Source organism: Drosophila mauritiana, chromosome 4 (assembly GCF_004382145.1).
Source record: "Drosophila mauritiana strain mau12 chromosome 4, ASM438214v1, whole genome shotgun sequence".
Taxonomy (NCBI): domain Eukaryota; kingdom Metazoa; phylum Arthropoda; class Insecta; order Diptera; family Drosophilidae; genus Drosophila; species Drosophila mauritiana.
In genome coordinates, this window is record NC_046671.1 from 286,568 (window position 1) to 311,472 (window position 24,905).

The following is a 24,905-nucleotide window of genomic DNA, read 5'->3' on the forward strand; positions in this document are numbered from 1 at the left end:
GACATATGTAATAAACTTAATATTAGCGCTTACTAGTAAAATCTAGCGTAATAAAAAACCCACAATTAGAAAATTATTCATTAAGCACCAACACCAACGATCAAAATACAATATATTTTATATTCTCTCTATCTCTACTGTCAAAATAAACGTCAAATAAATCCACATAAACTAATATTTACTTAACAAAATAAACATTTCTTAAATTACTTACTTAAAGAACTTTTTTAAAATACGTAACATCACTTCCATTGTAGATTAACTTAAAGGTAACTTATTGTATCTTACCCCTTAACAATTTCAAATTGTTTTTTTTATATATTTAAGGGTGACTTAATAATATGCATATATTTGTAAATTCAAAAAAGGAAAACTTATAAACGTTGATTTATTTAACTGAAAGGTATATTTTTAAAAAATACATGCATTTTTTATAAAAGTTGATAATAAGTGTTAAGTCTATAGCAATCCAAAGTAATTAAAGAATACAATAAACATATTTAAATTTAACTTAGCCAGGCACTAGCTTTTAATGTGGAAAATCATTAATTAGTTATTAATTTTACAAATACTAATGCCAAAAAACTTATGCAATCAAACTTGAAAGATCTTAAGCCAATGAACATATATAAGATGGTATATATACATAATCGTAATAACGTTAAACATTTACTCACGATAATATCTTAGGTAATTTTCTTGTAGGTACTGAGGTTATCAGTTGTCCCCAGACAAGTGTACCAATTCCAAAAAATACACACCATAGCCACTGATCTAATGTTAAAGCCTTTGTCGAGAAAGCCATTTTACCATATTGGATGATTAGCACCTTAAATGTTGTAAAAATAATTTAAATGTATATATATATTTATATATATATATGTATATGAATAACATCACATAGCATACCTGTGATATCATAGTGAATATCCATATGGTGTAAAATATGGGATTTGTAAGTAGGCCTTCAATGACATTGCGCTGCCCATGGATTTTTCTAGCGTTTATTTCATTAAACAAAGTCATCATGACAAAGGTATTAAAGATAATAGTAAAGTGCTGTGTTGGGCCCGCGTTTAGTTCTTGTCCACGTCCCGATTCAATATCGAGTATAACATCGCCTTTAAGCATAACCATTTTTTATTACAAAGAAAGCATTGATTATGAATATAACTTACCAACAAATAACAGTCCGAATATTATTATTAACTGATAAAGCGCCTGACCCAATATGTTCTTCATCATTGTGCGGGAGATTAATGGTTTTGTACGGCCATAGGGTTTACGGAGCAATAGATCTGGTGTAGGAAACTCAGTTGCTAATGCAAGTGATGCCAATGTATCCATTATTAAGTTCACCCACAACATTTGCACTGCCTGAAATTTTGCTGTTTTTAGATTTCTCCTTTTTTCTTTTAGTAACTTACTTTAAGCGGTGAATCTTGCACAGCACACGCACCAATAAATGCAACAATTACAGCGACTACATTTACTGTTAACTGAAACTGCAAAAACTTAGCTATAGAGTCATATACGTTGCGTCCCCACATTACAGCTTTAACAATGCTGCTAAAATTATCGTCAGTTAATATTATATCGGAGGCTTCTTTGGCAACATCTGTTCCGGCTATACCCATAGCAAATCCTACATCGGCTTTTTTTAAAGCTGGACCATCATTTGTACCGTCTCCAGTTACAGCAACAACTTCTCGGTTTTCACTTACAGTGCTGTCAATTATACCTATAAATACGTAAATTTTGTATTAAAATTAAAGTAACCGTTTCAGATCGATTAGCGCTGTTCACTAAATTAAAGAAAGACTTTTACAAAACCTTTACTTCTCCTAGTCCCATTTTCATTTTAAAGAAAGACTTTTACAAAACCTTTACTTCTCCTAGTCCCATTTTCATACCCGTTACTTGTAGTGTATCAGTAGAGTATCAATATCTATCGATATCCCAGAAATATGACGAAATTTCGCGTTCGAATTTCCATAATCCGAGTAACGGGTATCTGATAGTTAATCAAACACTCTGATAGAACTTTAAAAAATCACATAGCTTTCACATTGAAGTCCATCTTTCAATTTTTAAACGTACGAAAAGTTCCTATGTTTTATTTAATAGTTTTTAAAGGTTACCAATTAATTAAAATTATTATTTATTTGTTATTTGTTGCAAATGAGTTTGTTCTCTTTTTTACGATTCACTAAACGAATTTTTTTCCCACATACACATTCAAAATATCCTCATTTCTTTTATATGTTAATGCGGAATAGCAAGTTCTATTAAAAGGAAATTATTACAAACCTTTTACTAAAGTATACTTGTCAGTTGGGGATGAGCGTGCTAAAACCCGCAGTTTGGGCCATACTTTATCAATAAGGTGTTGTTGAATCTGTTCATAAATACAAAATGATAAGATACAGAATGTAAGGATATGTGTCATATTTGTATTCTTAAAACATACATCTCCATTGCTATCACGAATACGCCTATTAAACTCTTTGCCTTCCAGAATAAGAAAGTCATCATTGGGACGCAAAATGCCGCATTTGCTGGCAATTGAACGTGCTGTATTAATATTGTCTCCGGTGACCATCCGAACGGTTATACCAGCGCGTTGACACTTTCGAATTGCGTCTGGTACTTCGGGACGAACAGGATCTTCTATACCAACCACACAGAGGCATGTAAGATTTGTCATAATGTTTTCCTCATCATCCCAGTTAGGTTCGCCATCAATATGCACTTCGTTAATTGCGGCTTTACCAGGCACAAAATCGCGGTATGCTACAGATATGGTCCGCAAACCGTCACATGCCATTGGCTCAATAACTTCACGTATTAAACGCTCCTGCATCTCTCTCGTAAACTTCTCCAAAGTGCCCTCATGTCCATAGATAAAAGCACACCTGCAATGATTTCAAAGCATTGCAATTGTTGGCTTTGTGAGTACACTGCAGGATTTTTAGGAAACTAAAAAGTATGCCCAATTTAGTCTTCAGGGGCGGAAAACATTCATCGAATCTAATTGAAACCCATTTGAGTTTCGATTACTTAGCTCGCGTTTAGCTGCAGTCACAAAAAAACTACCTTCATCAAAAGCGTCCTTGATGAAGCTTTTTAAAAACGTAGTTGGCATATACAATGACTTCATTGCTGCTAAAGAGGCGAAATGAAAATTTAAATTGGTTCACGGACTGGAGCTAAGTGAACGAAAGGCAAATGGGTTGTTATACCTTCCGTAGCTTAAGTCTTTGTTCCACTGTCTAATAATACGAACTTTTTCATAATAATTTCAGAAGCTCCTTTAGTATACAGTCGATATCCTCCATTAGGACGGGGTATCACAGTACCCATGCTCTTGCGAACTGAATTAAATGTATATACGCGTGTAAATTTATCCTCTGTAATTTCATCTCGAATAGATTGATACTTCACACCTAACCCTTGGACAAATCCCAAAAGAGCACACTCCGTTTTATTGCCAACTTGAATTGGTAAGTCTCCTGGGTTGTGTCCAGCCTTAAAAAGGAGAAATATTTATAGCTAAATAGGCTTGATATGAAATGTAATTTACCATTATATTTGAGGTGTAAGCCGAGTTGACAGATATTCCCATTGTAATTAAATTTCCAACATGTTGTGGTATATCGCTAAGGGTTGGCAAAACCTTGCACAATTTTTCACATATGTAGGATTGTACAACAGTCATACGATTGGTCGTAAGAGTGCCAGTCTTATCAGAGCATATGGCAGTGGCATTACCCATGGTTTCACATGCATCCAAATGACGAACCAAGTTATTGTCCTTCATCATTTTCTATTAAACAAACGGAATTAATCACATGGTTCCGTTTACATAAATTTAACTAACCTTGACTGAGTATGCTAGGGAAAGGGTTACTGCCAATGGAAGTCCCTCAGGTACGGCCACTACTAATACTGTAACACCAATTATCAAATGCTTCACCAAGTTATTGGCATACGTGTTTTTCCATGGCTTCTCGTCAATAACGAACGTTTTAATACAAAACTGAATGATCAGAATTATAACTGTAAGTACGGCAATAGTCGACCCAGCATATCCAATCTGTATAGCTAATTTTGTTAGTTTAGCTTGAAGCACAGATTTTTCTTTTTTATGCCCTGTCTCAGCCGCTCCTGATGACGATGATTGCGGCAAATGATTTCCTTCAGACTCAGATTTGGTTATCTCACTTGTGACTGTTTCGCGTTGAGATGGCGCTTGGGACCCCTTTATTTGCGATCGACCATCGTTTTCACCTACGTACGACAAGAAATATTTAAAACAATAAACACATACAAGATTACTGGCTGTATTTATTTAAACAAGTTAATCAAATAAAATGAGATACGTTGTGTTTGAGTACCTTATTTAGATTTGCCGATATTTCAGGCAAAAGTTTTCAAAACTAAACGTATTTGAAATATTGTTATGTCCGTTCGTTCGAAGATTCATAAAAAAAAGAAAAGAAATACATTCCTGTCTGCTCAAGTCGTTTTTAGAACAATGGCACGCCCTTTCTAATGCCGACAACCCGACAAAAACTGTTACTCCCACACTATTGAACCCTTATTTTATTTTGTTTTTTCATGCCTATTCTATATATTCGCCAAAAAATAAGTGGCATCTAGCTGAGAAGCGCGTCTATCTTTCAGATGATAGTCAAAAAACCCATTCATTCTTGTTTTAAGTTTATTTTTGCAAGGGTATATGAGGTTTGACTTTCCTAAGCCGGCGTTCTTTCTTTTTAATGTTAATTTTGTTAAATAAGCAACCCAACATTATAATTTTAATTCCCCCTCCGATATTATGACACGACATTGAAACATTTCCCACCATGTGATAAATAAAATATAATAATTTTAGGTCAACTAATTAAAATAATAAAGAAATAATAATAATTTAAATAGGAAAAAGCCAATGCAAATTCTAATTGTTGAAGATTTGATAGCTTTCAACCACACGTTCCAAGAGGGAGGACGTGGCAACACTTGTTGGTTTGTGGGCGTGTCAATGTTTTAAAACAAACTTGCACAACTTATTTAACCGTCATTAGATGCGGAAATCTCGATGTCCATGTAAACATCACAAGATCTAGTTGATATCAAAAAGATTTTTAAGAAGATCGAAGAATTCATAAAATTTTAGATTGTGCTATTATTTAATAAAATGTAAAGTCAGTATAATAACTTTGTATTACAGACAGACAAAGTCTGAAAAAAAATGTATTTTAAAAGACCTTAAAAATCTTGTTTGGCAAGATTTGGAATTTAACAAAGTGAGTTACAATTTATATTCTGTTGGGGACTCTGAATTTTATTATTATCTGTAATAAGGTTATTTATTTTTGTCAATGAAATAAATATTTAAATTTAAAGGCAACTTTATGAAGATAGTTTTGTCCTTAGTTTAGCTAAGCTGAAAATTAATCTTTTGAGAATTATTCCTATTATGACTGAGAAGTTGTTATCACTATTTGAGAAAAGCCATTCCTACTACAAAATGATACGGAATTTTAAGAAGAAATAAAAGTCATAGTTTTTATTTGGGGCCAACGACAATTTTTACAAAGGATCATTTAAAACCAGTTACTAAAGTCACTTCGGAGATAATATTGAAATAGACTGCATTGATTAAGCTGATCGTTCTAGCAAGTATATCTATCGTATAAAAAACAATTTCGAAAAAAACAGCAAAAACTGGTTTCTATTATAATACTGTTATAAAAGTAATAATTGTAATTATTTTTGAAAGAACATCGAAAAAAGATACAAAGCCCTTATATATCAAAATGGAAACATCATCATAGTCCTCTTAAACCTCCTTATTAATAAAAAAACGTCGTGAGTATAAGTGTCTATTGTGTTTTCGCCAGTATACTATTATTTGCGAAAAATATGTGTTTGTTGGTTTGCAAATAATAAAAACAAGTATTACGCAAAAATTCACCTGTCAGATTCTTTTGCTTGTTGGCCCTTTTCGCTTCTGGGATCGACAAAATTTTAAAACCATATATTAATGGTTTTATTTGTTGAAGACATTTGTTGGTTGTGTTGTGGTAGGTTGCAGGTTATATTTGGTAGGTTGGTTGACAGATTGGTTGATTGATTGGGTTGATGGAAGATGATGGGTCAATCGATTCACATCATGGAATTCACATATGGAATATGTGAACAATTGGAATATGAAAAAATAGCAACAAAAAAGAAAATAAAAAATAAATATATAATATACATCCTAACGACAAATATATGTATCAAAACAACATTGGTAGGATCTTATTTATGTCCTTTACGTGGTTAAAAATCATATAAACTATTATTTTACATTATTTTAATTGTACTAACCCTTTTTCATCTTTTTAATTTCCGCTTCCTGTTCGTCAACTGCCGCACCAAGGAGCGTAAAAATTATACCAGCTTGTGAGTTTACCCCTACGGCTGTAACAACCATTTTGCCGCTTCCTTCCATAACATGCGTGCCGGATAGAACCATGGGATCGACATCTGGCCCCTTTTTGACATGATCAGACTCGCCAGTCAGCGAAGATTCGTCCACCTACAGAATGAAAAATTACCACCAAATACTTTACTGATAAAATAGTCTTTATCTAAGTTTTCTCCTAACTAACCTTTAAGTCGTTACTTTGAATAAGACACCCATCAGCCGGCAATAAGTCTCCATATTTAACTTGAGCAATATCGCCAACAAGAATATCACCAACTGATATTTGGCACACCTCTCCTCCTCTAATTACTGAAAACTTGTGCTCACCCTCTATACGATTTTGCAGACCTCGAAACTGTCTTTCTTTAGAGTAATCATTAAATGCTGTCACTATAACTACGACAATAACAGAAATAAGAATGGCCAATCCTTCAATCCAACCATGGTGTTCTTCCTCCTCCTGCAACACAGCTTTAAAATAAAACAATATTAAAATACAATATTGTATTACGGACCACAAAACTAAACCACTTACGCGCATCCTCGTCGGCGGGTTTATAAAATGATAGACCAAGCGATACCAATGCAGCTACCTCTAAAATAATAAGGGTCACATCTTGAAGAGCCTCCCAGACTAGAGTCAAAAAGGTCTTTGGTGGCTTCGGTGGTATAACATTGGAACCGAATGTTTCACGTCTATGCTCTTCGTCAGCCTTCGATCCACTTAGGCCTTATGGTAATTCAATTAAAGTATTGTAAAACGTAAAGTAAACTCAATATAAATTAAATATATTAATATTGTACATAGAGAACAACTTACCTTCATTGGGAGATGTGTATAACTTTTTACATAATTCGTGAATGCCACCATTTTCAGCTATCTTCATTACACCCTCACGACCACGATGCTCCATGAGCTCACGCAGCTGTTTAAGTGAAATACCATATTGCGCCGGTCTTCCATCTATAGTGGCCATTTGTTATGGTCTTATCTGTATTTAAAAATGTATAAATTCGACAGTAGCCTAACATCTTAATAGGCCAAATAATTTATCAATTTTTTAAAGTACTTCTCACGGAATATTTTCCTTAGTTTACGCGCAAGGGTGTGAGAGGGAGATATGCAAATGGACCATTTATGTATGTAAGTATATATTTTTTCTTTCGGGTCTCTGAAATCTGAGTTTATTAAAATCGTCGGAGCACTACACCGCCAGACAACCAAGGCAAATGTAAAACGCTCTGCCGAGACACCGACTCTACTCTATAAGCGATCGTGTGACTTCGGTAGGCGCCGAATGGTAAATATACCATTTACCATGCCATTTTTGTGTTTGCTAAAGGGTAATGAAAATAATGTGTATTTAGTAGAACACGAAGACAAAAGAAAGTAGAACTGTGTTCCCATTGCAGGGAATCTCTGCTTCAGTGAATTTGTTTGTGACCATGCTCACAATATGAGTACAATATGAATCGCACTGATCTTAAATTGCGTACTAAATGGAAAGTTATTTTATTTATCTACTGACAATTAATCCGTTGACCATAAAATTCATTCGAACCGTAACTGTATATGTACCTAAGTACGTAACAATTTGAAGGACCTTCGTGAGCAAATTCCAGCCGCAGATAGGGTATAAAACATATAAATTTCGGTCGTTTTTTTTTAAATCATAAAAGATCAGTTGTCTAAATATAAAAGAATGTCGTGCAATTTTCTGTGAATAGCTTCTCAGATCTGCGCATAGACTGATATATTTATGTAATCTTTATTCAAATTGACTTATTTTAGAAGCCGGACATGACAATTTTTGACATGTAATTCTTGGTACTAAAATTGCACTTAGTTATTGATCATTTACAAATAATAATAATAGATTTCGTTTTTAAAGAGGTTTAGGCTAGTCATACAAACAAGGAACGTGTGTGACGCTTTGCCGTGTTCAAGATAATGCAATAAATATCTAGCTAAAAGTGGATCGATCCGATTCCTTTTTTGCCAGGAAATTGTTATTAAATAATCTTTTTTGTCAACGATAAGCTTGCAATCTGATTAAGACAATGACCTAATACTATTAAAAATCAATTTTTACCGAATTATGTAAAAGCTTTTGCAGAGCATAGTTGTGCTCACACAGATATCCTAAGAAATTGTTGTATCTAAGATTCATATTTGTATATCATACTTTACCCAGAAATGTACACATTGGTTTGATTTAGTAGTCAACCCTGACTACACAGTCAAGCTATGTAGACCAACCATACTAGATCTGTGCGTTTCCAACCATTTAAAGTATATATTTTCTTGATCAGGATTAATAGCAGAGAAACTGGCAGAAACTGGCCGTGGCCGTCTTTCTGTCCGTCCGTATGAACGTCGTGATCTCAGGAACTTAAAAAGTAGAAGGTTGACAGAGACATATGTACATATATACAGCGCAAGTTTGTTGACCCATGTTGGCACGCCTACTCTAACGCCCAGAAAAACTGCCACGCGCACTCTTTTGCAAAATGTTTTGCTATTTTTTCATATTATTATTAGACTTGTTAATTTCTATCGATTTACAAAAAAATTTTTACTTTTGAGAAATGAAAATTTACCAAGAACATAAACGAATGCTTGTTTCATACGTTATCTTATTTTATTGATATGCGTAAGTTTAAGCTTTCAATTCTTAATCCGATACTCGGTTCAAAAGATTGCGGCGTTTTCAGAGTTCTTCAGTGGAACAAGTTTAGCTGATTCGGAGATTTCACCTTCACGTAACAAACCCATTTTAAAGTTTTTAATATCCTTGCAAGTAAAATTCCAAAGGGATTTATCTTAACAAATTTTGTGTAATCCTTTAAATTTCCGATTCACTTCTTAAAAAAGACAGAATCCTATACTCAGCTAGCGAAAATGCGAGCCCTAAATTTGGTGTCTCGATAGATAGTGTGAAATAAAATTATAAAAAATTAAAAATATAAACATGGGTCAACCAACTTGCTCTGCGTATTTAGAATCTGTATACTTAACCTCAACCATCTAGCTTTTATAGTTCCTGAGATCTGGACGGACAGGGCCAGATCGACTCGGCTATTGATGCTGATCAAGAATCAATATACTTTATATGGTCGGATGTGCTTTCTTCTGCCTGTTACATACTTTTCAATGAATCCCTTTTACTCTACGAGTAACGGGATTAAAAACACTATTACTACTAGTACTAAACAAAAATTTTAATATTGAAGAGGTGTGAACGTTTTCCATAAATAGAATAGAATCACGCATATGTGTGTACGTCAGGAAAATCATTTTACATGTTTCTATTTTAGTTCTATTTGACAAATATTCCGAGCCATTGGCCAAAATTCTTGCAACAAATACAAGCTAGTCGGTAACTGGGCCTCACTCTATTTTTTGCACATGTTAAAATTACATATATAGTACATGCATTGTACGTACACATGAATTATTTGATATGAACACACCGGAAATTAACAGGTGCACAGGAAATGTATCCTATACCATTGGATTCTATATTTCCTTATAAAAACATAAACATACATAGTGTATGGATAAGGATAATGAACACATCAATTCAAATTCATTGAAATATTCGTGACTTGTTTAAACGAAGTGCACCCCACCCACTCTTCGCCATCAGGAATCTTACGTCATATGTGACGACAAGAACTACATACATACATACATATGTATGTATGGTGTTGTTGGCCATATTGGCCATGGAGTAAAATATGCATACACACGTACTTGTGATGAACCTTCAAGCAAATGAAAATTGTACACATTAGTACTATATGGATTTGATTCTGGGTTACTCTATCAGTAATTTTCAGCTTTAATTTCATTCCAAAGACGGTGTATGTTCGGAAAACATACAATATAATATGATATCATGTTTATTTCCTGGCCACAAAACATTCTTTTGCGTACCCATTGCTTTAACTCTTAAAAAACTGTATATTTTGGAATACGTACACAATTAGGAGGCGAATTAATTGTACACGACTCAAGTTAATCGCCGCAATATATAACGAAATATTTAATATAAATTACTGACACTGTGACGCCTTTCTTTTCAGCAGTATTTATTTCTCCACAGGCAAATATATATCGATATATCAAACTTTTACCATCGAAGTATTCACAAAACTGTAAGACTCTATATCGATGTATTTTCACATGTAGTCTCTCAATAAATTATTTGATTACGCGGCGCTAGCAAAAATGTTCGTGTGTTTTCGTAGTAAATTCTCTTCACCTTTATTTTTAGTTAAAAAGGTAGAAAATCCGTAATGCCTACATATAACTTTACACTGAACTGCGGCAAAAACTCAGTGCCACAGTTATTTAAAGAAAAGTATTTGAAAGATAGCTGTCCAGCTGTTTGTCTTGATTGTCGCATCAGCTTATCTTTTGCTTGCCTATCTTACGTTAGTACTGCGGCGATCACCTACCTGTGAGATATGAACATAAATGTTTTCTTACACTCGGAGAATATATATGTAATTGTGTTAAAAAGATATTGATTGTCACTACCACAAAAACGAAACCATTTTAAAAGTCAATATATAATATATAAATTTTTAAAAAAGTCCATACTTCTGAAACTAAGATCGTTTCGATCTAATAAATTAGAACGAGTTCACACACATTTCATAGGGATATTGTTTAAGCGCTTACATATGTACATTTAACATTTTAAACCTATTGTGAAACACACAAACATTATGCATAATGTATAAAACGCTAATATAGCAGGTATAATAATAACTAATGAAATCCTGTTGTTAGATAATAGTAGTTAGTGGTTAGTCCTAAAGAGAAAAACCCACTCACTATACCCCTATGTCGTGACTATTCGTTGAGAAGTATGTAACCTTTTACTTGTGGGGTAAAAGGGTGCACAAAATTCTTTGAAATGTATAAAACCTTCCATATACTTTTGAATACGAGCATAATTTTTTTCTGCAGTGGGAACGCTTAGCTATTTTGTAAAATGATCTTATATACTGTTTCCGCTGTTTAGTTAAAGTAAGTGGGCAATATTCAGATTTTATCCTAAGCAATCGATGTATCGATATTTTTCTTGTGTAAGTTCACCTCTAATAAGTACTTGCGTGTGTAGGTCTCAGTTCGGCTTTTAATTTTGTTAATTTTTAATAGTGTCTGTCTTTTTGAACATTAAAACGGAAAATTGTTGTATAGCATTTAAATATGAACTTCATATGAAAAAAATCGCAAATACCAAACATTTGGATGATCTGTTAAAGTTTTGCGCGTAGACCTATAGGGAAGCGTCTAGTTCCAGCATTGCCAGGCCAAAACAAATTGTGAATTATATAGAGAATGCCTTTGGGTTTTTAGTATTTTACAATTGAAGGAAACACATAAGCACAAAACCGTTCGGTATATTAATACTTCTTCAAGTGTCAGCATACCAGCTTTTTTTATTTATTCTTATTTAGTATATGGTATTCATTTTTAGACATATTTCCTCAAACTTTATTAATTCGACTCAAACTGTATTTTGAGGACATTCAGTGCTTTGATCGCAGAAGTTAAACTACAAGTTATAGTTGTTGGTTTTAAAATCATGTCTGGATGCTTTGTTATTGTTTTGAAAGGTTTTGCATTTAAGAAGCTAAGTACTAAATAAGTGTTTTTAAATCGTAATAATATATTTAAATTTTTATTTTCCAGATGGACTACACTCCGTGAAAGGATATGCAAACCTAATTTGTAACTGTCTACAATATCCAAGTTATATATATTATCAAAACAATAAATTTCTGGCCATAATATGGAAGGCTCAGACTTTGTGGGTCCAGCATTTTCTTCAGGAGAACGAATATCGGCATCTGATTTAAATTCGGAGCATATTATTCAGGCCGAGAATCACAGTTTTGCAAATCGAATTTCTATGGATATAGATGTCCCTGATGGGCACCAGCTTGACAGCAATTTAACTGGATTTCGATGGAAGCGAGTTCTTAACCCAACCGGACCGCAGCCCCGCCCGAGACATGGACACCGTGCGATAAACATCAAAGAGCTCATGGTCGTTTTCGGCGGCGGAAACGAAGGGATTGTTGACGAGTTGCACGTTTATAATACTGGTAATTATATTGGGACTGTAGCTGTCTTGCCATATATCGGTATTCGGTTAACCGAAGAAGAACAAAAAAGGATATCAACAAAGTTTGCATTGTAAGAATAGGATGTGAGGATGCACTCGCTCGATCGACTCGAGTTAAAACATCTGTTTATCAAATAGTTGTGTTAATAGAATTTTAAAGTGATAATGATGACGATTAAAGTGAAAATTTTTCAATAAATGAACATAATTAAGAAAAATGAAACGACATAAAAGTAATAACATTTCTAAATAAAACGTCACCTTTATTTTAATATAAAACCTACACCTTATTTTCTATAGAAGTTTTTTCATTATAATTTAATGACAAGCGATTGCCTGACAGAAAAAAAAGTAATAGAAAAGTTATGGTGTTTAAATCGGTAATGAAATTTTGGTAGCTAGCATAGAAAATCTCCATTAACAAGAGAGAATGCTACAGTCGAGTTCCCCGACTATCAGATACCCGTTCCTCAGCTAGTGTGAATGCGAATGCGAAATTTCGTAATTTTCAAATTGTTTAAATTTTTAAAAGTGTGGGCGTTACCGGCTTTAGGGCGTTAGAGTGACAAAAAGTTTTTTGACCAATTAAATTATGAAAAAACATCCAAAAAATGTTCAAAAATGTGGGCGTGGCAGTGTTGGGCGGGTTTAGAGTAGGCGTGGTAAATTTTCTTTTTTGCAAATCGATAGAAATTTACATAACTAATAAAAATGTGAAAAAATATGAACACATTTTTTTAAAAGTGCGGCTATTGATCCTGATCAAAAATATATATACTTTATGTGGTCGGAAACACTTTCTTCTGCCTGTTACATACTTTTTACGAATCCATTCCACACTTTTACTCTACGAGTAACAGGTATAAAAAGACATGTAAAAGTGGTTATTATCAATCTGGCTGTCACAACTGTGCATTCAAAAATCCGATCTGACCATTACGGCCAGTCCGTCAGTATGAACGTCCAGTTCTTTCAATTCTTAAGAAATTAGACATATTAGGCATTTTTAAATGCTTATTAAATATATTTGTTCATATATTTCCGTTTTTAATTTCAGTTACTAATCAGTGGTACGTCCCAGTGCTAAAAGGAGATGTACCGAACGGATGCGCTGCTTATGGATTTGTTGTGGAGGGTACACGTATGTTTGTTTTTGGGGGAATGATCGAATACGGAAAATATTCAAACGAGCTCTATGAGCTACAGGCAACTAAATGGGAATGGAGAAAAATGTATCCAGAGTCACCAGACAGTGGGGTGTCACCGTGTCCTCGCTTGGGTCACAGCTTTACAATGGTTGGTGAAAAAATATTTCTTTTTGGCGGACTAGCAAATGAATCGGACGACCCAAAAAATAATATTCCTAAGTAAGTTACATGTTTTCGAAAGAAGAATTTTAATGACTGTTTAATAATGTTCCCTAGATACTTAAACGACTTGTACATACTGGATACTCGAGGAGTTCACAGTCATAACGGAAAGTGGATAGTACCTAAAACATATGGGGATAGTCCTCCACCACGAGAGTCACACACAGGCATTTCGTTTGCTACTAAAACCAACGGAAATTTAAATCTTTTGATTTATGGTGGAATGAGCGGCTGCCGCTTGGGAGATTTGTGGTTGCTAGAAACAGGTAACTCGATATCTCGATTTCTTTTTTAATATTTTTTATAGTATGGACTTACATTATTTAAAGACTCAATGACTTGGTCGAAGCCCAAAACTTCAGGGGAGGCGCCTTTACCACGCTCGTTGCACAGTTCTACAATGATTGGGAACAAAATGTATGTCTTTGGTGGCTGGGTTCCCTTAGTGATCAATGATTCTAAATCGACAACAGAGCGTGAATGGAAATGTACAAACACTCTTGCTGTCCTTGACCTAGGTAAGAATATTTGTTATACCATAACCATTTACTTGCGAAGTAGTAAAAATATAGGTATTTGTCTAAGTTCCCCCTATAAAGTTTTTGGTTCTGACCCAAAGTATCTATATTTCCCTATTCTATGGCCATGGACGACAAATTTTGTCTCATTTTATTGACGATCGAAAGTGCATAAACTAAAATAGGTGGCAGATGATGTTTGATTAAGGAAGGTTTTCCTTAATTACTGTAATAATTGTAAGTGTTTTGATTAGCTAAATCGTGAGTAGTTTTCTGATAGGGCGGGATGACAAATCAGACACTTGCATGTAAGCTTATGCATTCAATTCAATTATTTTAAACTGAACTAACTAATCTGAATGATTATTTTCAGAAACAATGACATGGGACAATGTCACATTGGACACTGTAGAGGAAAATGTTCCACGCGCTCGTGCTGGCCACTGTGCAGTTGGTATTCAAAGTCGTCTTTATGTGTGGTCAGGTCGTGATGGTTACCGCAAAGCATGGAACAACCAGGTTAGGGTGAGCCATTTTATTTATGAACACACTTTTACCCATAGTTATTACATAAGAAATTTTCGATTATTTATCAAAATATTGTCTCTTCCCACAACTTAAATTAAAAATTGTATTTTTGCATTTTTAACTTAGAAATAGCCTTTAAGTTTCTTTCTATTCTACAAGTAGTTCTTCCACATAACCTGTACGCGTTTTTATCGTATACATTATATACAATATAAATATAATACCTTCACAGGTTTGCTGCAAAGACCTGTGGTACTTAGAGGTCTCCAAGCCCCTGTATGCAGTAAAAGTTGCGCTAGTTCGCGCTTCTACTCACGCCTTGGAGCTCTCGTGGACGGCGACCACTTTTGCAACAGCCTACGTTTTGCAAATACAAAAAATTGAGCAGGCACTAAATACAAGCTCGAAACCGTTAAGCAACAACATTGTTCAACAAGGAACCACGACATCTGCTGAAACTTCTGGAATTAATGTTTCAACAAATAGATCTGGGAGTGCTTTGGGTCTTGGTGTCGAAGCCACATCTACAGTCTTAAAACTAGAAAAGGAATCTTTGCAACTGACTGGATGTCAACCGGAAACAAATGCTCAACCATCTGTAAATGACTTGTTGCAATCAATGTCGCCGCCTTCTTCCCCAGCGTCTCGTGCTGATAAAGACGCACTTTCGTCAGGGGGTGGAACTACATTTAACTTATCAACATCCGTCGCTTCAGTGCATCCTCAAATATCTGTAATCAGTAGTACCGCCGTAGTAACGGGCAACGACACAGCGTCCACAAGTGGCGCCATTAATAGTATATTGCAAAAGTTTCGACCAGTTGTTACCGCTGTAAGAACGTCTACAACTACTGCGGTATCTAATGCTACCAGCACGGCTGATCCTTTGTCTGTGCGAGTACCAAGTACGATGTCGGCAAACGTTGTTCTTAGCTCTTCAAGTAGTACATTGCGTATTGTCCCAAGCGTAACTACATCGCAATCACTACGTATAGCTTCTTCTCAAGCGAGTGGCAACAACTGCCGGAGTAGTTCTGCAATAAATATATTAAAAACAGCTCTTCCAAACGTCGCCGTGCAATCTCAGCCTACATCATCGGTCACCACCTCCATTGGTGGAAAACAGTACTTCATTCAAAAGCCACTTACCCTTGCTCCAAATGTTCAGCTTCAATTTGTTAAGACCAGTGGTGGGATGACTGTTCAAACTCTTCCAAAGGTCAACTTTACGGCTTCAAAGGGAACGCCCCCACATGGCATTTCAATTGCAAACCCACATTTGGCGCCTGGTATTACTCAAATTCAGGTAAGCATGATAAGTATACACTTAAATAAAAACGGAACTACATATAAAATTCAATGGATTATTTAAAATCTGTGTAATTGAGTGAGATACACTTTAATTATATGTAAATCCTTGAATAACGAACTAACAGACAAGTTTGGCTAAATCAGATCCGGTATGACTCCAAAATAAAAGCTCGCGATCCTCGACTACAACTCATCTATTAGGAGTGCGAGAGAAAAATGTAAACATGCATTTTGTACCTCGATATCGATTCAGCAATATATGTTCATCCGGTTTAGAGCCTTAACGCAAATAAGGAGTTATTAAATGCGTATTTTTGAAAAAGTATTTGTTTCTTCGGTCCCAGCGCTCCCAGTGTTTCATGGCTGCTCGAGTCAATTTTCTGTAATATGTCCGAATGATACTCTATCTTCTTATATTCTCCCGAAGATTGGTTCAGTGCTTCATTTAGCACGCGAATCTTGTTTTATCTCGCAAGTCGATGGTGTACCAATACTTATAGACAAATCTTTCAAGAACGTCAGTTATCTTCGGTGCTTAGTCGAAATGTTAAAAAAAAATGCTATTTGTGTTCAAGCGACATTTTTCGAGGTATAGTTTTTCTTTGATTTCACTGTAATTTCATTGCCTATAAAACAACGAAGAATAATATTTACCAAGTTTAAATATTTAAATTTCTAGGGATCGACATTGCCCGGAAGTCAGCTCCAAAAGCCCATTGTGTCCGGCAACGTTTTAAAGCTTGTATCGCCGCATACGATGGCGGGTGGAAAATTGATTATGAAGAATTCAAACATCTTACAGATGGGCAAGGTAACTCCAAACGTAATGGGTGGAAAACCAGCTTTTGTCATAACTAATAAACAGGGTACGCCATTGGGAAATCAGCAGATCATTATTGTAACCACTGGTGGCAATGTGCGATCTGTGCCAACTAGCACAGTTATGACAAGTGCTGGTGGCTCTGCATCAGGGACAAATATTGTAAGTATAGTTAGCTCAACGTCGACCACGCCTAGCCCGCTGCAGGCATTAAGTGGACAAAAAACTTTAATATCCAACCAAAGTGGAGTTAAGATGCTGCGAAATATATCATCAGTACAAGCATCATCTTCAATGGCATTTGGGCAAAAACAAAGTGGCACTCCCATTCATCAAAAAACGGCATTGTATATAGGAGGCAAAGCTGTTACCGTTATGAGCACCAATACAAGTATGGCTGCATCCGGAAATAAAGTTATGGTACTACCAGGAACAAGCTCAAATAGTTCTCCTGCTACTACAACGGCGCTGAGTGCCAGAAAAAGCTTTGTTTTCAATTCCGGAGGTAGCCCTCGGGCCGTCACTTTAGCGACCAAAAACATTAATGTAAAATCTATAACACAAGCGCAATCAGTGACGGAAACTAATAATCATTCAGTCGCTACTATTAAAGACACAGATCCAATAGATGATATTATAGAGCAGTTGGATGGAGCCGGAGATCTGCTAAAGCTTTCTGAAAGTGAAGCTCAGCGTGGATCGGAGGAGAATGAAGATAATGTTGAAAATGCAACGTCTTCATCTGCCCCTTCCCTGTATACCGGAGGTGATACGGCAGGGCCATCGAGAGCTCAAAACCCTATAGTAACGGAACATCCGGTTGATATTATTGAAGATGTCTCCGGCGTGAGCAGCACAACTGACGTTAACGAAACTGCAATTGTAGGTGGTGATACAATAGAATCGCTTAAGATATCGGTGAAGGAAAACGATGATGTGAAATCTGTGGTAAGTGCATATGTATGTTTAACACGAGAGATTATTCATTGTTGGTTTGATTCGCTGATAAACCTTTATTCTTAAACTTTAAATTAATTGGAAGCGTTTCCGACCATATAATATATATATATTCTTATTCTAATTCGTTTGAACGCCGAGATCTCAGAAACAATAAAAGCTAGAAGGTTGAGATTAAGCATAGAAACATATGTGCAGCCATGCTTCCACGACCACACTAACGCCCAAAACTGACACGCCCACACTTTTGAAAAAAGTTTGGAAATATTTTGTATTAGTTTTGTAAACTATATAAGAACAAAATATATTTATAAGCTGAATCGTTATAAAATTCCGCGTTGTCATTTGCACTAGCAATCTAGCATTCTAGCGTTCTTTTTTTTTATTACAACAGTCCCTTACCTACCATAGAAAAAATATTTTTTTTTGACAAAATGGCTTAAGTTGGTAAACTGGAAAAAGCTTTCCACATTGAGTTTTACTGGTTGATGTAGCTAACTAGCAACTGGTCTATATTGCCTCGTCGGTCGTTTATGTCTTAACATTGTTTCTTCGGTCGTTCTTTCTAATAGATTTGGTGTTAGGTTTCAGCTCGACTTTGAAGAGTGATTGTGGTTCTCTGTTTATGCTTAGGATGCTAAAAACAGTTTTGGTCTCTAAACTCGAATTATTTATCGCCTGCGTAATCTCACTAGGTGTTAATTCAGACTCCATACCCTTAAAAACGACTTGGGGCCCTTGCTACTTTTCAGTTGGTAGTAATATTTGTTATTTTTATTTAAATATTTATCAAGAGTCTCTTTGGTTTTTACTTGGACCTTAGCTCGGCTCTTTGTCCCGTTTGTCAGTGCTGTTGAGCCCATTGCCTCATAGTTATCTGCCAATATTGGAACTCTGTTCTTATACTCTTCGCTGGCATAGATAGTTCCAGTTGATCTTTACTTTGTTCCTGAGGCAGCCATAGAGCGGATAACTCTAGAGCAGCAGCTCCCCTTCAATACTAAAATTCCTCGACCGGAGTTTTCCTCGCGAGTGTTCGAAAAATTAAAAACAAATCTCATATGCTTATAGCAAAGTAGCAAAGTTTCGTACACAGAAGTCAAGTCGACTTCTGTCGTGGATCTGCCGCGGCCTATGCTCGCAGTTCATATTTGTTGTTATTTTAAAGTAGTTCAGAGCAGTGCACTCTGGGAAATTTGAACGTTTTTTGTGGCCTAAATTAATAAATTAATTAATTATTATTTTTATAATTAATTGGGTTTGCATTGGGTTACACTAGCCCGTATCTTTTACGATACCACCGTGGGTGGTCCTGGCACCGCCCCTTATATATTTCATTGTTGGTAACTCCGGAACGGATAAAAATATTAAGAATATTTTTTTGGTATTTACTTTCACTAGACCATATCTATGAGAATCCAAAAACTGTGGACGTGGCTCGCCTCTTATATTTAATTAACAAATTTTGTATAGGGAATTCTCTAAATTTGCATGCTTTTTTTACTTGGACTAGAAAAATAGACCAAGCACAAAAAAAAAAACAACATAAAAACAAATATAATAATAAAAATAATAAAACACAATTTGCTTTTGACAGTCACAAATGCCTATTACAGAATGGGAATTAACGGTTTGGTTACAAAGATATTAAAACTTATGTTAGGGGGAAAAACTTAACGTTGCAGATAAATGTTTTTGTGCGCGCAACAGTTGTTTTTAACATCTGATTTCTTTTTTGTGGCGCCATCTATATTTATTTCTTATATTAATCGTCCGACTTTCAGAAAAGAGGGGGTTTGATCAGAAAAAGTGGGTAAATTTTCCATAGTGCACTGGCCGAAGATGAGAGTGCGAGATGAGAGGAGACAAAATCAGAGTCAAGTAAAATAAGCTAGGTATAGACTTCCGAATACAGCTCTAAAAATCGAGGCGATATTTATATATTATTAGATGTATATTTAATTTAAATTTGTTAATTTAATTATTTTACATTATGTAAAAAATCTCAATTGATTTATTTTAATCGCTATTGAGGTTTATTGATATAAAAATGAAAACAATTTGACTTTATTCGGTTCACTTGAGGGTAATGTGAGAAAACCAGTTAGAAATGCTGTATGCTGGTAGTGGGCTCTACGGACATCTTCAAAAATAACTAAAAATATCATAAAATATTCATTAAAAATAATAATCAATCAACAATTTAATAATGCGAAACACTACTTACTGGTTTTGTATATTCCGCTTTAACGAAATTAGCATAGCAATAGTAAAAGCCGAATCTATGTACATAAAATAACTTAAAAAATTTCATAAATGACTTTTTATTGGATTAATTTTCATAAGAGTCAGCTTTCGACGTGTGAAAAATTAGAGAAGAAAACGTACATGGGTGCTCATGTCCTCACGTCGTGACCCCAAAAAATCAATATTGCAGTAAACAGGTCTCACATTTTTATTTATTTTTTGGGGTTTTTGACTTTATTAGTTATGGTACCGCTGCACTAATTGTTGTTGTTGCAAATGCTACTCTTGTTGCTCTTTTTGACTTTGAGCGCGAATTTGGTTTAACTAACAATATTAAATTTAAAAAGAAAAACATTTTTTTTCAAAGCTGTGTCTCCTTTTTTGCTATTTTTAGACGTTAGAAAGGGCGGCCCTGTGCGCCAGGAAGAAATGAATTTATAAATCCTTCATATATTATTGACCGTCTGCTATAACTAATTGTTGTTATAAGTAACAGGTGTATGGAATCGTTTTCAAATGTATAAAGTGTTCACCTTCATCTGCTACATTATCGGCCCACCCGAACCGACTAGCAACTATCCTAGCTGATCCCATCTCCCTCCGAAGACTGAAGAGGGTACACCCCAGCGATCTCCTTACCCGGGGGATAACATAACATATTACATTTTCTTTTGTACTTTATAATTAAGATACCACTTGGTCTCATTTATCTTTATCACACATTAGGTTAAGTTCAGAGGAATTACTGAACGATTCCTTTTGAAACCATAATAAATAGAATTAGAGGAAAAAAAAAAAAAAAAAAAAAAAAAAAAAAAAAAAAAAAAAACATTATCGGCAAATCGTAGTAAACCGTTAAAATTGTTCTTTTAAATATATTTTTCTATAGGGTGAAAAATCAATAGTATCCGATGATTGTCATCAGCCGACAACTTCCGAGACGGAAGCGGCCACCATCCTAACCACAATTAAGTCTGCTGAGGCTTTAGTTTTGGAAACTACAGAAATAAGGAAAGATCATAGAGGATGTGCTATAGACAGTTCCAAAGAAAATCAAGATGAAAATAAAAAATTTAAACAACGGCAAGAATCTTCACCATCTCAAAATATTCACCAATTCCAAAATGGTTTGTTAATTTTTGGAAAACGCTTTATAAGTTCAGAAAATTGTATATATTTTATATATTCATATAGTAGATGGCTCACAATTAGAGGCTCTTGCTTCCGCTGCATTACTACAAGCTGCAACATCAGACGCCACAGCATTGGCGTTGAAAGAATTGATAGAACGACCGGAAAGTGAAACAAATACCAGAAGTAGCAACATTGCCGAGATTCAACAAAATAATGTATGTTCAAGTATATACATATTACCAAAGACACTAGAATAACAAGATGCGTAACTTTATACGATTTTTGTTCACAAATTTGACAAATTAAGCCCTTTACTTTATAAGTTCTTGGACTTTAAATCTATTTTATTTGTTATAAATTAAAATAGTTTTTCAATCATTTGTTTTACATTGTTTAACGTTGAGGTTATAATTATTTCAATCCTATATACATAATATTCCAAAGTTAATTTCAAAAATGACTATATTAGGATAATTTCCATTGGAATATTCAGTTTGCGACGTGTGAGTAGACACCTTCTAGTAAACATCGATTCTTAAGTGCTTTGCTTATGATCGCACGTCGTCCCTCAAGAAATCAAATTTGCATTTGCATATGTTTGTATTATTTTTATGAAATATATTTTTTAAAATGTATTTCCTTTTTTTGGAAAATTTAAGTTATAACTTACAAAAGCTATAATAACTATTCCAGATCGCAACTTTAACAAAAAAGTGGCTGCAAAGTGCAAAACCAAAGTATGGCCGTTACGCATCTTGTTTTCCTAATGTCTTTGATTAGCAGAGATAAGCTTTGCTTTGTATAAAAACAGTTTTTTTAAGTTACACTTTGTTTTTTTTATATGTTACAGGTTCAATCCACCTTAGCGGTCGTAGTATCAAACACCTCCCAAAACGAAAACCAAAAATGGCACACAGTAGGTGTGTTTAAGGATCTTTCGCACACAGTCACTAGCTACATTGATTCGAATTGTATTAGTGATTCCATTTTTGACGATATAGATGTGGATAATCTTCCAGATTTCAGCAAGCTTCCACGCACCAATTTGGATCCTGGAACGGCTTACCGTTTTCGGCTGAGTGCTATCAATTCTTGCGGACGAGGAGAATGGGGAGAGGTTTGTGATGCACTTATTTTATTCAAGATATTTAAAACATATACTTATTTTTATTGCTTTATACATTTAATAGTTACATCCATTACTGGTGGTGTATATTAAAGTAACTTAAATGTATGTAAAATGTTTAAGGATTTTTCTATCATTTGAAGCAAATATCTGGCCATACTCCAAAAAACATCTTAAAATTTTTCGGGAACTCAAATACACCGTTCTGTGTAATCCCTTTTTAGCCACGACACAGTAAATTTAAACGTAGAAGCCGTATCCTGGGCAGGCCCGCTTGTCCGCAAAAACTTTGTAGTTTTGGAAATTATACAGTGAATAATTAAAAGATTGTTAACGTCCACAACCTGAAACAAGATGTCACTCGGCTCTGTGATTCGGATTCGTTTTCACTTCTCGCTCACAAGCGTTCTTCTCGCACTTTTGGTTGTCCATTTTTGGACTCCTTGACAGGTTCTTCTTCACTGGTAGGCTTCGCTGACTGCCAGACGCTCGATTCTCCTTGTGCACTTATTTCCATTATAACCCTTAATTCACCGCTTCTACGTCAGTGGCAAGACACTTAATAAAATGTTAGAAAGTACAGGGGTGATGCAGTGTAGTGAAAAAGTTTTAAAAAGTCAAAAGAAACTTGTAAGAAAAATAATTAAATCAAAAAGCGTGGGCGTAACGCCCACTATTTTGTAAGGTTTGCGGATGGACAGCGACCTTGCTAGAGACTTTAGAAGATATATCTACTTTATAGAGTCGGAGTCTTAATTCTACCTGTCTCATACTTTTCAACTAATCTGGTGTATACAAGATTAAATCTACGAGTAACTAGTATAAAAGTTTTCTATATATTGCATATGTTTCCAGATATCCAGTTTTAAAACCTGTTTACCAGGCTTTCCGGGTGCCCCCTCAGCTATTAAAATTTCCAAGGATGTCAAGGAGGGCGCTCACTTAACATGGGAACCACCACCAGCTCAAAAAACTAAGGAGATAATTGAATATTCAGTATACCTTGCAGTTAAGCCTACTGCCAAGGATAAAGCGTTGTCCACTCCACAATTAGCTTTTGTGCGGGTTTATGTCGGTGCGGCAAATCAATGCACAGTGCCGAATGCTTCACTATCTAATGCACATGTGGATTGCTCAAATAAACCAGCTATTATATTCCGGATTGCTGCTCGCAATCAAAAGGGCTATGGACCTGCCACTCAAGTTAGATGGCTGCAGGGTAGGCTTTTGAATTGCTTTAATGAGATTTGATTGTTTAGTTTGTTAATGATTTTCGAAATCGATTTTGCAGATCCCGCGGCAGCGAAACAGCATACACCCACAGTTACGGCAAATCTAAAACGTGGACAAGAAAAATCAACTATTGGAAGCAGCAACATAGCAAACACCTTCTGTTCACCACACAAGCGTGGACGCAACGGATTGCATGATTGACATACCCAATAGTAGCATAATCACTCATATGTAGGCATATAAATGATGGGTTAAATGTAAAGTATGCTATTAGCTTTGCCGTTTTTACAGCTTCCAATAGACTCTACGCTGAATTCAAAATGATTACAACGAAACTTCAATATAATTGCTATTAATGCAGTTTTCTAACAGACTGCTAATTATGATGCATGTACATTAAGCCAGTTTGGTTTGCTTTAATGCTGAAAATAATAAATTGACATCGACAATTTTTAGCAAACATTTTACTTCAAAACATTTATAAATTATGTTGTAGCAGTGTAAAATATGATGTAATCTACCATGTGGAAAACGCCACTGCTTTCTAGTAAATAATAATATTTAATATTTTCCTTATCATGAACTTTACGACACCCATTTTTAAAAATACCACTCTACTGTATATGTATGCTAATCATGCTAATCTTCGGTAAAATGAAAGTAAATTTAAAAAATGTAAAATTATTTACAATAGTAATACTTTTGAAATAAAAATAAGAGTGAATCTTGAGAGATCATACGTTTGTTCGGACGAGCACTGTTTGACGACTCAAGTATATATTTGTATGACTTGTATGACATGAAAATGTCTTATTGAAAAGCATAGATAGCGTTTGGAAATTTCCTTTCTACAACATACATACGAGTATCTAGCTTCAGGTATTCAGAAGTTATTGAAGTCTGAAAGTCAGCTATTTACATCTGTTTTCGCGCAAGACTACCTGGTCTTTCAAAAAGTCGTAGAACAAAGTGTTCTAATGTGAAGTTTTCAAGGGAGAAAAATGATTATGATTTTAAAATATGCAGTTGCAGTTGCA

General features: G+C 34.9%; 2 protein-coding genes across 13 annotated transcripts in view; one reads left to right on the forward strand and one right to left on the reverse strand.

Moving 5' to 3' along the window:
* LOC117146244 (plasma membrane calcium-transporting ATPase 3) overlaps nt 1-10,591 on the reverse strand; it is a 28,352-nt gene extending 17,761 nt beyond the window's left edge. For 4 of the 9 annotated variants that reach the window (XM_033312175.1, XM_033312173.1, XM_033312168.1 and 1 more), the window contains exons 1-15: nt 10,464-10,590; nt 7,299-7,470; nt 7,014-7,208; nt 6,663-6,949; nt 6,379-6,589; nt 5,981-6,016; nt 3,881-4,290; nt 3,584-3,826; nt 3,287-3,528; nt 2,471-2,915; nt 2,311-2,398; nt 1,428-1,741; nt 1,179-1,377; nt 910-1,121; nt 678-829 (exon numbers count right to left, since the gene is read on the reverse strand). In XM_033312175.1, the coding sequence (XP_033168066.1) occupies nt 678-829; nt 910-1,121; nt 1,179-1,377; nt 1,428-1,741; nt 2,311-2,398; nt 2,471-2,915; nt 3,287-3,528; nt 3,584-3,826; nt 3,881-4,290; nt 5,981-6,016; nt 6,379-6,589; nt 6,663-6,949; nt 7,014-7,208; nt 7,299-7,455 (3,191 nt within the window). In that variant the 5' untranslated portion in view covers nt 7,456-7,470; nt 10,464-10,590. Of the gene's footprint in view, nt 1-677; nt 830-909; nt 1,122-1,178; nt 1,378-1,427; nt 1,742-2,310; nt 2,399-2,470; nt 2,916-3,286; nt 3,529-3,583; nt 3,827-3,880; nt 4,291-5,980; nt 6,017-6,378; nt 6,590-6,662; nt 6,950-7,013; nt 7,209-7,298; nt 7,471-10,463 lie in introns of all 9 variants that reach the window. The other 5 variants (XM_033312172.1, XM_033312170.1, XM_033312169.1 and 2 more) reach the window with 5 other exon arrangements.
* Nucleotides 10,592-11,592: 1,001 nt separating this feature from the next.
* LOC117146256 (host cell factor) lies at nt 11,593-24,607 on the forward strand. Of its 4 annotated transcripts, none has more exons than XM_033312208.1 (13): nt 11,593-11,609; nt 12,189-12,604; nt 13,682-13,991; nt 14,049-14,260; nt 14,324-14,512; nt 14,886-15,037; nt 15,273-16,346; nt 17,031-18,119; nt 21,265-21,502; nt 21,570-21,724; nt 22,360-22,626; nt 23,491-23,854; nt 23,927-24,607. In XM_033312208.1, the coding sequence occupies exons 2-13, from the start codon at nt 12,289-12,291 to the stop codon at nt 24,067-24,069; spliced, it is 4,509 nt and encodes a 1,502-aa protein (XP_033168099.1). In that variant the 5' UTR covers nt 11,593-11,609; nt 12,189-12,288; the 3' UTR covers nt 24,070-24,607. The 4 variants fall into 4 exon arrangements, with proteins under 4 accessions (XP_033168099.1, XP_033168098.1, XP_033168100.1 ...); XM_033312207.1 differs by lacking the exon at nt 11,593-11,609 and adding an exon at nt 11,681-11,894; XM_033312209.1 differs by lacking the exon at nt 11,593-11,609 and having other exon boundaries at nt 21,573-21,724.
* The last annotated feature ends 298 nt before the right edge of the window (nt 24,608-24,905 follow it).